Raw genomic sequence first — 16,458 nt, forward strand, 5'->3', positions numbered from 1 at the left:
ATAATATATCCTTTTGATGTTTTCAAGTTGTATTTTTATTATTATTGAAAAATAAGAAAGGCTTTGTTAAATAATATTTTAATTCTAAAAATTCTTATAGTCCTTTTTCTGAAAATGTATGTAATTAGTAAAAGAATTAAGAAGAAAATAACCAATTCTGATTCAGCAAACATAGTGGTCAAAACAACTTCTCAATTCAATCACCATGATTGACCTGGAGGTCTTTTACTGTCTTGTCCATCCACCTATGAAGAGTATTTCTGTATGTCTCAGAGGGCTGAGAGTCAACTCTTAGTGAACTAGACAAACTTGGAAATCCCAAAAGAGGAAAGTCTTTGATATATTTTGATGAGAGGACCATGCATAAAATGTTTGTTCTTTTAACTTCAACCTATACCTTTATAACACTTTGTGTTGGAAAAAGTTAAAAAAAATCATTTGTCTTGTTAGATGACTAACACATTATTTTTTTTTATAGATTTTTTTTTTTATTTGACAGAGAGAGATCACAAGTAGACAGAGAGGCAGGCAGAGAGAGAGAGAGAGAGGGAAGCAGGCTCCCTGCTGAGCAGAGAGCCTGATGCGGGACTCGATCCCAGGACCCTGAGATCATGACCTGAGCCAAAGGCAGCAGCTTAACCCACTGAGCCACCCAGGCGCCCCTGACTAACACATTATTAAAACCACGTCATAAGTAGCATGCTGGGGAATCACCCTTTGCTATGGAATCACAGAAGCTTAATCAATTCCAGGTGAAAAGAGTGGGGACCCAGTGGGGCTTCCCCTGATGGGCCACAGTGGCATGAAGATTATTTTGAGTTAAAATCATCAAAACCCAGCAGATGCAGGAGAACTTCTGCCTCTCCCTGAATGGCAGAAATTTACCCTGGAAAACTGTGCCTGTGGCAGCGAGACAGCTATTAACAGCGACTCACTCCACTTTACTTAAGGAATCACCTGCATAACTGGGCAATCTTGTTCTTCCTAACATTTCGTCTTACTTTCCTGCTCCTGGTCCCTTTTTATTCTCAGATCTTGCCTCTCTCCTTAGCTCATATAAGCTTCCTATTGCCTCACTGTCTTTAGAATTTCCATGTCTGTGTGAACTCCCATACATATTTCTATTGAATTTGATTTTCTTCTGTTAATCTGTCTCATATCAATTTGATTGTAAGTCCAGCTAGAAGGACAAAAGGGTACAGGAAGATCATTCACCAACAAAAGGAAAGCATTTCTTCCAGAAGCCTCATTGTTTCTCATCTTTAATGATAAGAAAACAGCTGTCAAAATGCAGGTGACTCAATATGACGGGACCATGAGCAGCTGAGGCAGGATTAGAACCCCCACCCCCTCCTCTCTACTACGTGCACCTCTCACTGCATGGACATGGCATTTCAAACTCAGTCACTATGTGCAGAACACCCTCTACCTGTCAGACATGGGGCCAGGTCCCTTTCAAATATTAACCTCAATTTTGTAACCATGAAAATATAAAAATCTATGAGATACACATGAGTATTGTCAGACAAAAGAGAATGACAGGCTTTGGACATTCTTCACCAAGGACTTGTTTAAAAAAGTGAGTGAATTTGATAATCATTGAACGTGCTTTATTAGAAGAAATTAGGATCAGTTATATTGGTCCACTTTGGCTCTCCTCAAAGTGTGTGTGTGTGTGTGTGTGTGTGTGTTCCTTCTCACCTGGACTGGGATGCGGTTTCTGGATCTCAAAGTGTCACCTCAGAGGCAGAAGAGGAACCACTGTCTCCCCAGGTTAGGTTCCTGTGAGAAGCTAGGGACCGAGCTAGAAGGAAGACCATGGAATTCCTGATTTGAATAGAGTCGCACTTGTGGTGGGTGCTAAGGTGGATCTCAGGTCTCCATCCTTTAGTGGGCCCAGCAGAAATCCAGAGCAGGTGATGGACAGGATGGGGAAAGAACATGGCTCCTCTCTTAAGCTGTCAGGCCAGTCTTCCCTCTAGGATAGTGTAAGCCCTGGGGAAAGGACATTCCAAAATCTGAAATAGCTAGCCCCTCTTTGTTCCTGGTGATCCCAGTCCTAGGACACTAAGCACTATGTGCATCTGGACAATCCTGTTCCTTGGGGACAGAGAGATGGAAACCAGTCACGCTGAGTTGAGACAGCAACTCTAAGAGTCAATGACCCTCTAGAGTCTCTTGTGGCTTCCATAGCACAGGTGGTGGCTTTGGGAGGCCACCATCAACACAGGTGGTGCTTGGAGGGGATAAGTGGTGGGTGAAGGAGGAACATGGAGGGTAGGAGGAGGAAGATAGCCAGCCAGACAAGTGCTCAGTCACTTAGGCTCCCCCCCCCCATCCTCCTGTGAGGAGCAGAAGGATTCCTAGTGCTGTGGGATACTGACCTCTTCCAGGTGGTTTTCAATCACCTCTGAGCTTGGAGACCCCAGGACATGGACTAGGAAACCCCATGATGGACTGAACTACATGGTTCTTTACTGGGCTGGAATTATTCTCTGTATGATGGCCTGAGTGGATACCCAGGGCCAGCCCTGCCCTCTTGTTGGTGACATGATCAAGACTCAATGCAGAGACCCAGACCATTTCAAGACGTGATGTGATTATGCTGTGTCACACAACTGGCTTGGTTTACACTGCCTAAGGAAAAAAAAAAAGCCTTAAAATCTATTTATTTATTTATTTATTTATTTGAGAGAGAGAGAGAGAAAGAGAGAGCGCACATGAGTGGGATGGGGAGGGGCAGCAGGAGGGGGAGAAGCAGACTCCATTCTGAGCAGGCAGGCAGACATGAAGCTCAGTCCCTAGACTCCAAGATCATGACCCCAATCAAAGGCAGACGCTTAATCCACTGAACCACACAGGCAGCCCTGCCTGAGCAGATAACCAGCCTTATCTCCTAGAAAAAGTTAACCATTATTATATCCTCAAGGAACAGTGGAGGAAAATAAATGCATAAATGATTTTATTTTGAGTAATCTAATTTACAGAGCAGAAATCTATAAGAACAGAATTATTATTCAAGGGTAAATTTTAAAACACCCAAGTCAGATCAAGATAATTCTTCTCTTACATGCCTTCAGTTCTATGAAAACCTGTCCTGGAGCAGCAGCAGAGAGAACTGATGGAAGTTGCTTCTGTATTTGTGTGTGGACATCATATTGCCCTTGGTTGTAAGCATATCAACTATTAATGTGATTGAGGTTTGAATGTTTAGGTGATGCAGCCAAATTCTAGAGCACAGGATGAATGGAATAGTTTATAGCAGCCTTTATTTTTGTGGTCTGTGGCACACTAGGCCGGGGGCTCCTCCGGCTGTTCCCAGCATCACCTCCCCGGGTCCCTGAGCCTCACTGATGGTCCCTCTCATCGTGTGCAAGTGTACGAGCTCCCACATCAGGATTCCTCCTCTTTTCTGTGTTTTTAAATTCCTTTCTTCTCTGTGGGTAACTTTTTACTGAATAACCTTTTTTTTTTTTTAAGATTTTTTTTTTCCATTTTATTTATTTTTTCAGCGTAACAGTATTCATTCTTTTTGCACAACACCCAGTGCTCCATGCAAAACGTGCCCTCCCCATTACCCACCACCTGTTCCCCCAACCTCCCACCTCTGACCCTTCAAAACCCTCAGGTTGTTTTTTTTTTTTCTATCTTAATAATGCTTTGTACATTTATAAAAGGCTATTCTTTATTATGCTTTAAAATTGACATTTCTCTACCAAAGTCCATCTTTAGGCCATTTGTCTGACCTGACTGGGAATTTTGATTTCTCTGTGCTTTGGTTTTGATGATGTCATAGTTTTCTGAAGGGAGGAAAGTACTCCCCAGGGAAAGACACTAAATACCGAGTCAAGGAATCATGTGAGTGAAAGGTAATTTTTAAAACTAGTTGAAATCTGCTTCCAATTTTTTTTTATAAACATATATCTGTGCTTATAGTACTGGCTCATAATTTATTAACAAAACAGTTTTTGGTCAGGAGATTTCAAAATACCTCCTTTTGCTGAGTTTTATTCTCCTGAATCTGAAGCAGGTAAAATAATGTGATTATCATTTGTGTTTTCATCCATCACTCAATAGCTCAGCCCTCCCTCCTTTTCCTCCCCCACCCTCTACTCTAAGAACCTGAGCAGACTTGAACACAGCAGGCGTTGAGACATGGACTTGCTGTGGGACCCGTGGTGAGACCCAGAGTGTAAAATAAATGTAACCGAGGGCCACAGACCATGTGACGTGCGATCTGCATCTCAGAAGACAGAGCAGGGGAAGGGGTCTTGATGCTCTCCTACTCCCTGTCATCCCCTCACCTGACCATCCTCCAGGACTCCCTGTGTGAGGAGGGAGCGCTGTCCTCCAGGCTGCTCATGACAGAGACCAGGGCCTCCCTGGGGAGCCACCCTTTCTCAGGGCCCCCATCCCATCAGTCACCTGCCATTTCCATCCTCTGTGTTCCTGCCTCCTGTGTCTCCTGCTTTGTACCACGTCCTGTCTCCCCCACCTTCCATTCAGCACTTCCTGCTGCGGTTCCTGCACCAGCTCCTGTCTCCCTGCCTCAGTCAGCCTCTCCCTGCCCCACCAGAGCGCCATGAGACATAGAACACTACATTGTTCCACGGGATCCTCAATCCACTGTAGGAGGTGAAAGTCTCATCAGCCTATTTCAGAGATGAGCAGATTGAGGCACAGGGAAGGGAATAATTTGTGCAAGGCCATACAAAGAGTGAGAGGTGGAGCTAGGATTTGAACCCCGGCTCAGTGCTGGAGTCCACGCTCACCCCTAATCCATGTAGGCCCTTTCAGTATTAATGGAAAGGCTGCATTGATTCCATCCTCTCCAGAACACTTCAGTGGTAGAAAGGAGAAGGAAGTGATGGGTCCTTACCTTGGCAGCAAGCATCATTTGACCTCATTTTGGCAGTTGTCCAACCTCCCCGTAGCATCCCCTTGTGCTCTCTTCTGAAGTTCACTGAAGACCTTGTACACCTCAAACTTCAGGCCATTCGGCAGCTTGCTTTCTCTGTCCTTCACACTGTTGCTCTGCAATCCTACTCTCCACTCCCAGGAGAGAAGCCTTCTCCCACCCAACCCCACCCTCTGGCTGCTGGGAGGGTTTTCTCTACATTTCCGTAGGAACTCTCCCCAGCGTTGTCATGTGTGCTGACTGCACTGCCCTCAGCACTGACCTGGCCTGTTTCCACCACTGGACTAGAAACCTGAGTTACAGACTGTTTTATGTTATTCCCAGCAGTGACCCTAAGTAAGTAATGAAACACACACACACACGCACATACACACACTTACTCACACACACAATAGTAAAGCAGATTCCGGGCAGAAAATCTCATGTCAATAATCAGATGCACCGCAATGTGACATAGCAAATCAGGGGAACTACAAGTAACTTGATATTCTGGACTTTTTTTTGTTTGTTTGTTTTCAGCGTAACAGTGTTCATTGTTTTTGCACCTTTGAATTGGATCTAAAAGCAATATAAAACATAAAAGCATAGTTAGATGAAATACAGATATGAATTAGCCAGCAGAAACTCAAATAAGTACTAACCTCCCTAGGCATTATTCATCATGCTTTCCAGTTGAGTCCATTGCCTTACTGCCTCTGAATTTTTTTTAACTAAGATTTTTATTTATTTATTTGAGATAGAGATTGAGAGAGAGAGAATACCAGCTGGGAGAGGGGCAGAAGGAGAGGGAGAAGCAGGCTCTCCACTGAGAAGTAGGAATGAGGACTAGCTGTAAACACAGAAATATTTATGGATGATGAAAGTGCTCCAAAATTTTACTGCCCTGTTGATCTAAAAAGTAAGTATTTACCAGAAATCATGCAAGTAATTGTCCACTGATCTGCTTTCTGTCTTGAAAATTTGCCCTTTATGGACAATTAATATTTGTCTAATCACAGAATATATAGTTTTTTGCTTGTGAGTTCTTTTACTTAATATAATGTTCTTGATGGTCATTCATGGTGTACCATGTATAAATAGTTTCTTTATATGACTAGATACTATTCCATTTTATAGGTATGCGTGTTTTATTTGTTCGTCATTTAAACTGTTGCCAAATTTTGGCTATTATGAGTAAATCTGATATGTATATTTACATACATGCTTTTGTGGGGACATTTGTTTTAGTATTCTTAGATTCTTAGGAGAGGACTTGTTGGGTGTTTTGGCAAGTTTCTGTTTAATTTTTTATGTTATTGCCAGAGTGTTCTCCAAAGTTGATATACCATTTTATGGGTTTATTTCTTGACTCAATTCTATTCCACCGACTTGTACGTTCTCTTAGCACCAATACAACACTGACCTTACTACTGTAACTTGATTCTTCTGTAACCTTCGAAGTCAGGTGCTGTGAGGCCTTGCTTGAAAGGCCCCCCCCTTCTGCCCCCAGGACCTTATGGTGAAGAAGCTTTCCACACCCTCTCTGTGTGCAGCATCATCAGTCTCATCATCCAAATCCAATTTTAGGTGTGCCCCTTCCCCCACCACTTCTGTGGGATGATCATATCAGTTTTCCAACTTGTTCTTTTTCAAAATCAATTTGCCACTTCTTGATCTTTTGGATTTTTATGTCAATATTAGGAGGATTTTTAAAAATTTTTGCCCATGAAGGCTGCTGTATGAAATCTTCAATGGATTTGGTGAGAATTGCCATCATGGCAATATTGAAGCTTTTCTTTAGATATTCAGTAATTTTTCTCTGCATTGTTTTGTAATTTTCAATATACAAGTTTTGATCTTCTTTTGTTAATGTAATTCCTAAATATTTCATTCTTTTTGGTTTTGTTGTAAGTAGAAGTATTTCCTTAATTTCATTTTTAAGTTGTTCAAGCTAGTATATAGAAATGTAACTAATACTTTGTATATCAACTGTGCACCTTTTGTCAATGCTAAACATGTTTATGAGTTTTAGTTTGGGTTTTGTTTGCATGTAGATTCCATGGAATTATGTATATACAGGATCATGTCATCTGTAGATGAAGACACTTTAACTTTTCCTTTGGAAACTCTTAGATATTTAAAATTTTTTTCTTGTTGTACTTTCTAGAACCTTTAGTACCATGTTAAACAGAAGTGTCAAGAGCAGACATCCTTGTCTTGTCCCTGGTCTTTGTGTAAAAGCATTCAGTCTTTCATCACTAAGTATGATGTCAGCTATGGGTTTTCCCAGATGCCCTTTATGAGGTTGAGGAAGTTCCATCGTATTGAAATTGTTTCTTCTGCCAACTGGAATATTTTCTTAAAGCGCTCTAGTGAATAAACGGAACCACACAGTACAAGCTTCTGTATCTGACTTCTTTACGTCAATAGAAACATTTGGAGGTTCCTGTCGCTGCAGACACCAGTAGACCAGGTCTTTGTGTTGCTGTGTAGTTTGCATCGTGTGGATGCGCCTGGTTTGGTTATTCATTCTCCTACCGATGGACACCCGGACTGTCCAGCTTCTGGCGATTGTAATAAAGATGCTACGAGCATTCCTGTATGGGTCAAAAAAAAAAAAAAAAAGCGCTCTAGTGAATGTTCACTTCAGCTGTAATGCTTTTTTATTGCAGATTTTTAAAAAAAAATCTATTATTTTTTGTAATTTCTATCTTCTTCTTTAGATCTCTGTTTGCTGATTTATTGTTTTCAAACTTTCCTTTAATTCTCTAACATGGTTTTCTGTGTTTTTTTGAACATATTTGTATTAGCTGCACTGAAGTCATTATCTGCTATGGAAAATGTCTGGTCACACTCAATGACAGTTTGAATTGAGTTCGGGGGGAGGTTTCCCCTTATAACAGACACACTTTTGTGATTCCTTATCTGTCTTGCTAATTTGCTATTGAAAAATATTTTGTTGCAAATATATTGCAGCAACTCTAGATTGTGATTTGTCCCCAAAATGTTGCTCTCATTTCTGTTTGTGTGCTGAGAAAGTTGCCTGGGTTAAATGTGTGATATTATAACCTCTGTGGTATGTGGCTGCTCATGACTCTCCTGCTTTCTTTTTCAATTATTTATTTTTCAGCCTAGCTTCGTGGGGATCACCCTATGTCTCCATATCTTAGTGGTAGACAGGATTAGATAGGGATTGTGGTCAAGCACTTGGATTAAGACTTTCATTGAATGGGTAGCACATTCATATTTTAGGCAATTTTGAGTCCTACAGAGTTTATACATTTTGTGAGGCCTTTCATGTTTGCTTGGCTTATGCCAAAGTTCTCAGGGTCAACCAGCAGTGTAGCTGGCTTGGGCTCTTTTGAGTCCCTGCTAAGCACGCACGCAGCTTCAGCCAAGCAGATGCTTGTTGCAGTCATAACCACAACCGCAGACCAGCAGAGCCCCTGGCCTTCCTGCTTGCACACCACGTATCTTGTCAGCTTACTTTCACATCGCTCCCCATCCCAAATTAACTCAGCTCCTTACACTGTGTAATTGTACTGCTAGTCCTCATGGGCAATCTTATCTTAGAAGAACCTTCATGCCCATGGAGCTGGGTATTGGGAGGTGGTAAGGAATGGGCTCAGCTCCAGGTGAGAGCACAAATGTTGTTCCCTAAATTCTGCAGTTTTTTGAGCACAAATACTTCTTAGATTACTGGCCTATGGACATTTCCTGAGGGCTGATATGACTAGTTTTGTTGCTTTAGTCCAGTTTTATATTGATTTTCAAGGAGAAAATATGTTAACCTCACTTAATCATAGCTGGAAGTCCTTGCTAGAATTCATTTTTAAATTATGCAAAGCATAAATATTATATTTTAATTAAAAGTTTTTGTCTTCTGTTAGGACAGCTGACATAATTCCAAGACACATCAGCTTGTTGTGGCTCAAATACCATTAGCCTGACATGTGGAAAGGAAGCCTAGAAACAGGAAGACTTGATACAACCACCTTCCTCAGACTCGTTTCAAACTGAGAAGGTATTTAATCTATCCCAGTGTCTCTAAGATTTATAGGAGTTTAACAGCCTGGCAAGTGAAGCCTTTCAATAGTGATATCCTTGTCTATTTACTTCGCCACAAATTTAATTTGAACTGTGTGACAATTTTAAGTTTAAAAAGCGGGACACAATCTTTTCCTAACAATGTCTGGTATTCATTAGCCATACCAGAGTTACTCTTGGCTATAATGCAGGCAGACCTTCTCAGAAGAAAAATGTCCTACCTGAGGTATATTTTCTGACAAGAGGAAAGCAACTGCGGAGCAGGCTGCTTCCTTTGAGTGTGAGTTGACTCTATCCCTCACCCGCTGGCTACCTTGTCTTCCCACGGTTCCCTTTTTATGTTCCTTCCCTGATTGTGTGAGAGTAACACATGCCTTTTATGAAAAAGTGCACAGAACAGCAATCACAGAACCTTTCCTTCAAACTCTGTGCCACATCATCAGTATTGACTGTTCAGTTTGTCCTCTGCTCATTTTCTGTTTGTAATTTCACAGAATCGTGGCCACACTGCTAATAGTATTTATATCCTGTTTTAATTTAAAGAAATTATAAAGTCAGTTTGTTGTACATATTATGGAATACCCAGAAATAATTTAAGTCACCTGGTTATTTTCATCTCATCTTTTTGATTTGCATATATATATATCTTTACTTTTTTATTATTATAAATATGATCCTGTGATATACACATTTTTATTACATATTTGCCTTTACTTTCTAGCATTTGCATTTTCTGTGTTGTTTTAAACTATATAAATATAATTTTAAGCAGATACTAAATATCTTGTGGAAATGTAATAGTTATTTAACTTTTCCTCTCTTCTCACACATTTAGACATTGTTAATGATTTTTAGCAGTAAAGTGTACATAATTGAAATCAAGTATTATTTCTTTAGAGATATTTCCTGGAGAAATAATATTAGTGAAATAGGAGGGTTAAGTGTATGATTAACATAAGGCTCACGAGGCATGACCCACCATGGTTGTAGCAGTGGTTGCTGGCGGGAGCATTTAACAGTGACCATCTGGGATCCCCCTTGGCATTGGGAAGTCCTCACCAGTCTCACTCACTGAGGACAGAGATATGTAAAAACAATTAGATTAGATTATTTTTTACCAAAGCTCACTTATTTGCAATTGAAAAGTATATGCAAGCTTGTCAGAAAGAGGTGGAGGAAGAGCAGCAGCAGATAATCGTTCTTAGTCCATATAAATACTTTGAGTAGCATAGAAGTGACATCCACTTTGACAGGTCAGCATGTGTTATAGCTTTTAAAGGTTTTCCTCTTATAAGAAATGTAACAATACTTTATTTTACAGTTACAGCATTGTTAAACTAAATCTTTAGATGATTAACCACATGTAACTTGGGACGTCTTAAAATTTGATGCACATATATTGTAATATTAAATACATTCTGTTATCCCTGAATAGACAGGGATACGTTTTCTCTTCTTCTCTACTATGTAGGCTCTGAAGACAAAAAGCAGGACAGTGAAAAACCATACTTAAAACCCTTAGAAGTTACATTCTAAAAACCTTTAGAAGTTACATTGGTTGAAATACGTGTTTGAAAATGAAAGTGTAAAAATAAAGTAGCTAAATGTGCCATTTCTCTGAGTAGAATCAAGGAATATGAATATAAATATATAGCCAGATTTGTCCTATTCACATGAATTTATACTTAGATGTTATTTATGTAAAATTTCTTACCATTCTTTTGCATAGGTGTGAATTTGTAAAGTACGAAGAATAACTCGGGAGTCCCAAATTTTCCTTTGTTTTATTAATTTTTACTAATTTTAGCACATAACATTATAGAAATTTCTAGGGTGCAACATTACAATTCAATATTTGTATGCACTACACAGTGACCAAACCATAACTGTCATTACTACCCAAATTTCTACACGGTAAGATTTTCATTTTGTCTACTTAGCCAGAACATGTCTGTGTGAGATGTTGTTCAACTATGTGTGCTATGAGGGTGACAGTGCCATGGGATGTGGAAATTGAGTGTCTGTCTATACCTGAGCCCGTGGGACTAGAATAGTGAGTGACTGTCCTAGACAGCACAGCAGGCAAGGGGTGAGAATCAGGCCCGTCCTGTCTGCTACCAGGGTCCACCTGGGCCCTCCACCCAGATGTCCCCCACATGCTGTGGAGCTTCTGAGATGAAACGTGTGGTCCATTCAGAACAGGAGGTAATGGGCCTCAAGGTAGGGCCTGTTGTCTGTCACTTCAGACCGTCAAAGTAAACACTCAGCCTCAGAAATGCCTGGAAACACACACAAAGTGAATTATAGTAGCAGCAGCTCTGCCTAATTACGTGAAGACAGAAGGAAAGTGGTGACTGGCTCAGAGCTGTGGAGGGGCCTGTACAGGTGGGGACTGGCCCCAGTGGCAGCCAGGGTGGCTGCAAGTGGGACACATGCCTGCACCTCCAGGGCCCCACAAGCTGGCTGAGCTTTCTGCATCGGTGGTTGAGACACAGCAGAGATGGGAGGATGAGAATAGTAAGATTCTCAAATACTTTGAAATAAATTCTTGCGTGGTCACACTCAGGTTTTTTTGTATCTGTAAGAGTCCATCTTCAGCACACAGACATTCTCATAAAATACAAGGCAAAGTGTACCATTTTCCCTTTAACGGTACCTTTCAAATAATTTTGTGTCTTTTCTTTTCCTAAGTGTAAAAATCGATCATTGAAAGTCACTGGACGGGGGGAGAAAAGGATCAGAGCTGGGGTCTTGCTATTGAAAGTTCAAAGACATTCACTGCTGACTTTAATGAACAGTTAATAAAGAATTTCTTTATTGTAGTACCTTATAGACATTGTACCAGATCACGTATATTTAGGACCTGCCTTCTAGTAAGATAGTGTGCTGTATTCAGTGAGACTGAGCCAGATCTGTTCATGAATAGTGGGAGCAAAATCTTGTGCTATATTCCCAATCAGAAGACTTCAATATTTTGGAATAACACTTTTTAATGGTGCCAAATAGCCTTCTTTTCAAAGATTTATTTATTTTTAGGGGGAGAAAGCATGCTAGTGCAGGGAGGGGAAGGGCAAAGGGAGTGAAAATCTTTAAGCAGACTCTGCACTGACCAAGGATCCTGAGGTGAGGGCTCCATCCCTAGACCCTGAGACTAGGATCAGAGCTGAAACCGAGAATCAGATGCTTAACTGAATGTGCCACCGAGGCACCCCAAGAAGATATCTTTTTATTTTGATATCCAGATTGGAATTTTGTTTCATGTTTCAGATTTCTTTTGTGTTTCTTTTTTAACATCCTTCATTTCCCTTGTTTTTTTTTGAACTCATGAGAATGTGCTCTTTTTACAATTTTAAGAAGTAATAAATTCCAACATATCAAAATGATTCATTTTACTTCTCTTGTTTTGCATCATAGATTTGGCCTGAAACCTTGGAATTAACAAAGGGAGGGAATGTGAGTAGGTGTACAGTGTAACCAGATATTTTATATTATTTTCATCATGAAATAGCATCTTTCTCTTAGAAGTATGCTTCTGAAATAGTGTGAGATTTATTTTGAACCCACAGTTTGAAATCATTACCATCATTTTCCCTTTGTGTTTGGCTCCTTTTTTTAAAAAAAAAATATTGTGCTTCACTAATTTGAATTAAAATGAACTAAATTAAGTTGTGAAATCTTTCAAACATGAACGTTTATCTTAATGCTTCATAGGAAAGTAGTGTGTCGATTAATTTTCCTTCTTTAATTCATTGTGTCCTTCAAGAGAAACTCACTTGTGCGTAGCAGCACTGTTGCTGATCTGGGTGGAAACTGACCATTGATTTGTGCAGGTCAGATCATCCATCTGTGCTTGTTCTGAGAATGGACCAAATGACAGAAGTCCCACCGGGAGAGGTGTGGGAGGCTGAGGCCTAACCAGAAAGAGCTTCTTATGGTGGAGAAAGGTGGGGTTGGCCTTGGGACCCAAATCTCAGGAGTCAGAGGTGTGGCCACAGTTGGAAGGTCCTGTCTCAGGAAGGGAGCCACATTCATACCAGGCCCATAGATGATGTCTAAGCTAGATGGAAATGTATACTTTACCCTGAGAAAGTGCCCTCACCTACACATGCTAGACAGAAACTATGGCATGGGGCCCATGCTCATGGAAACCCAGGCTCACCCGGAAGTGGGCTCTCAAGCACAGACCTAGAGTGAAGTCTATGGTGAGAATGTGCGTTCAGGTCAGACTATGAAAGCCTGGGGTGGTGATCTCAGCAATAGAATTATACTTTGCCACAAACTGAACAGATTGGATCCCGGGACTGGGCACCCTCTCTGTTCCATGCTTGGGTGGGGTGAGGGTGAGGACATTTGCTCTTTGTGCTCACGTTGCTGAGCAGCCCTCCTCCGCTCCACCCCCAGCACGTTCTCTGATGTGCATGACTTCTGTGGAGCCTTTCTCTAATTCAGTTTGACTCTACAGTCACTTGTCCCTGTAGAGGGACAGAGATGACTCAGTCTATGACATTCAATGACACAGGTGAACTCAGAGCCTCCATATGTCTGTGCTCTTGTGAGGAAAGAGGACCTGTTGTTGTGTCATCTACAGTCACCCTGCGCTAGTAGCCTCACGGCTAGGATCCCATGTCACCCTGCCTACATCGACTAAATGAGACTGAAAATCGAAGCCTCAGTAAAACACCTGCCACGGAAAAGCGCATATCTCGGTGGAATGTCAGGAATCACTTAGTGCTACAAGGAGTGTGCATGCTCTTTCCTTCAGAACAGTGTCATCGGAGTGGACTGAGGGAGCAGCATCTCGAGAGTCCTGGTCATACGATCCCAACTCACATAGCAGCTACTTGGAATGAACTCAGTATAAAATAGGGGACCCTCACCCACATCCTGGCAGCAGGAGCATGCGTGTGCAGATGGATGTGTTCTTTTCATTAGCTGTGGCCTTTAGGAAGTGAACTAGTTGGCTGTGGTTTAACGTCCTTATTTTATCTTTCAACACTGAAGGCAATGCTTGCAGAACCTCAACCAGCAGGGGCCGGTTTGACTTTGAGCATTTTCCATGAATCAACCACATTTGACAGAGCACATAGATGAAACAAGCCTGAGAAAACGGAACACCGTCACCACCCACACCATCTCCAGCACCACCACCCTCTCCCTCTCTGCACCTCCCAGTCCAGGGCAGCCCAGGTCCATTTGGGGAAGGAAGGTGCTAAGGTGTTGGAAGTCACAGGAGACACTGCCTAGGAGCCCCAGCAGTGACATCAGCCCACAGAGCTGTAGGTCGTTTGTTAGTTTCCCCTCTGTGTCTCTGTGCTTTCCATGTGCGGAAACAGGTTCAGATCTCTAAGTAGAGGCCAGGCATTTGCCCTAAATAAGTCTGATCACATTCTTGAGAATCAAGGAGTAGAAAAAAATTAAATTTCCACTTTCTTGTATCTGGTGGGTCTTATGTTGTTTTCACATGGGAACCTCTACTTGGTTTCCAGAAGCACCTGTTTCATAGAAACTTAGGCTGATTGTAAATAAAAGAAAAGATCCTTTTGAATTTTAAATGAGGTATTGTTTTATGCTAAAATATAAAAACTTCTACTTTAAAAGGATTCATTAGATAAGGAGAAAAATATCATTTATTTCTTCACCCACCAACCATTCATTGAACATTTTTTTAAAAGATTTTATTTATTTATTTGACAGAGAGAGAGAGATCACAAGTAGGCAGAGAGGTAGGCAAAGAGAGAAGAGGAAGCAGGCTCCCTGCTGAGCAGAGAGCCCGATGTGGGGCTCGATCCCAGGACCCTGAGATCATGATCTGAGCTGAAGACAGAGGCTTTAACTCACTGAGCCACCCAGGCACCCCGCATTGAACATTTTTATACTCACATTTGTAGAAATATACACACATATATAAGTGAGGGCCATACGTGTTAGTGTTTTTACTCATAGAAATCATGGCCAAACTGCTGGACAAATATTTGCACACACACACAAAAAGAAATAGAAATGGACTCAATACATGAAAAGATGGTTATCCTCAGCAGATAAAAGCAAGTGAAGACCATGATGAGACTATTTTTCACGTGTCAGATTAGCAAAATTGTGGTGTTTGACAGCACTGTCCTGATATTCACCTATATCACGAAAGAAGTGTACAATGGGGCTAACTCTAGTGGGGTAAGTTGGCAACACCTCCTAAAATAACCAGTAACCACATCTGAAGTGTATGAAGCAATATTATATTTCAGCATGTTTTATAATTATAAAAGACTGGAAATAATCCACTGGTCTACCACAAGGAAATGGTCTCATAATGTCTCTTATAAGGTAGAGTCAGCAATGAAATACTGTGCAACTTTCTAAGTGTTCTTTTATGTCGACATAAAAAGAACACAAGGATGTATAAGCGAGAAGTGCAGAATAATGTGTCATTACTACTTGTGTGTTAGAAGGAAGAAAATTAGATCTATATGTATTTATTTATTTTTTATAACTAAATTCATATTTGCCTAAATAAAAACTGGAAGGTTGGGCAAGGAACAAAAATGTGACCTGTAAGTGGTGGGCAGGTAGAGACAGTGGTTGGAACAAGATTTTGTGTTTCAATTTTTTAGAGTGTTTTGATTTTGGAACCATGTGAATGTATAATCTAAAAATTTTAGTAGGGTCCTGCCATGCATATCTTTTTCAACAACACCTTCTTTAAAAAATATTTTTGTTTAGTCATGTAATCTCTATACCCACCATGGGGCACCAGCTTACAACCTGAGATCGAGTCCCTTGCTCTTTCCACTGAGCCAGCCACTCACGGCCACCTCAACATTACTTTCTGATTAATTTTACATTTCTTTGACAATATACATTTTTGTGTAGATGTATACTAGTCCATCATACAACATCATTTATTTTATTTTCTTAGTTTCTTCTTAGGCGTTGGACTTAATTTGGGACTGTTGTAAACGGTGCTGTGGTATTGCATGTAAATCTTACTGCATACCTTGAGGGAGTGTGTGTGTGTGTGTGTGTGTGTGTGTGTGTGTGAGCAGATGTGTTATCTATTATTTCTAAAGTAGAGCTGTCAACAGTAGATGCTAATACTGTTGAGGACTCACATGTACCCCCCAAAATTAAATGATCTCATCTACACAACTCCAGGAGATGGGCACATTGTATCTTTATTTTACAAATGATAAACTTACGGCACAGAGAGTTCTTATAGCTATAGACTCAAGCACTTGGGATTCAGAGTTCAAGCACGTAACTATGCCACCACCTACATTTCTGGTGTTACGGAAACTCTTATGGGGTTCTTGTGAGGTCAGGAAACATGGTGTTCCTGACATATAGGGATAGGTCTGAGCACACCCACCATTCATAGGGCAGGTTATACTGTCACCACCAGAGTGTCTTCAACCAAATGAATATGAATTTGCTGACCTTTGAAGGAGAAACAACCTGGGCACCTTCGCTGGCTGTGGTTCCCCTGGGGCCGGTGCCCCAGAGAAGACTTCATAAGGACT

At 41.0% G+C, this 16,458-nt stretch overlaps 1 gene segment (V, D, J or C); it reads right to left on the bottom strand.

The window, feature by feature from the left end:
• Positions 1-5,030, bottom strand: part of LOC123951722 — a 44,821-nt gene extending 39,791 nt beyond the window's left edge. The window contains 1 exon segment of the C gene segment in view: positions 4,880-5,030. Within this exon segment, the coding sequence occupies positions 4,880-4,937 (58 nt within the window).
• Positions 5,031-16,458: the final 11,428 nt, after the last annotated feature.

Source organism: Meles meles, chromosome 10, assembly GCF_922984935.1.
Source record: "Meles meles chromosome 10, mMelMel3.1 paternal haplotype, whole genome shotgun sequence".
Classification (NCBI taxonomy): domain Eukaryota; kingdom Metazoa; phylum Chordata; class Mammalia; order Carnivora; family Mustelidae; genus Meles; species Meles meles.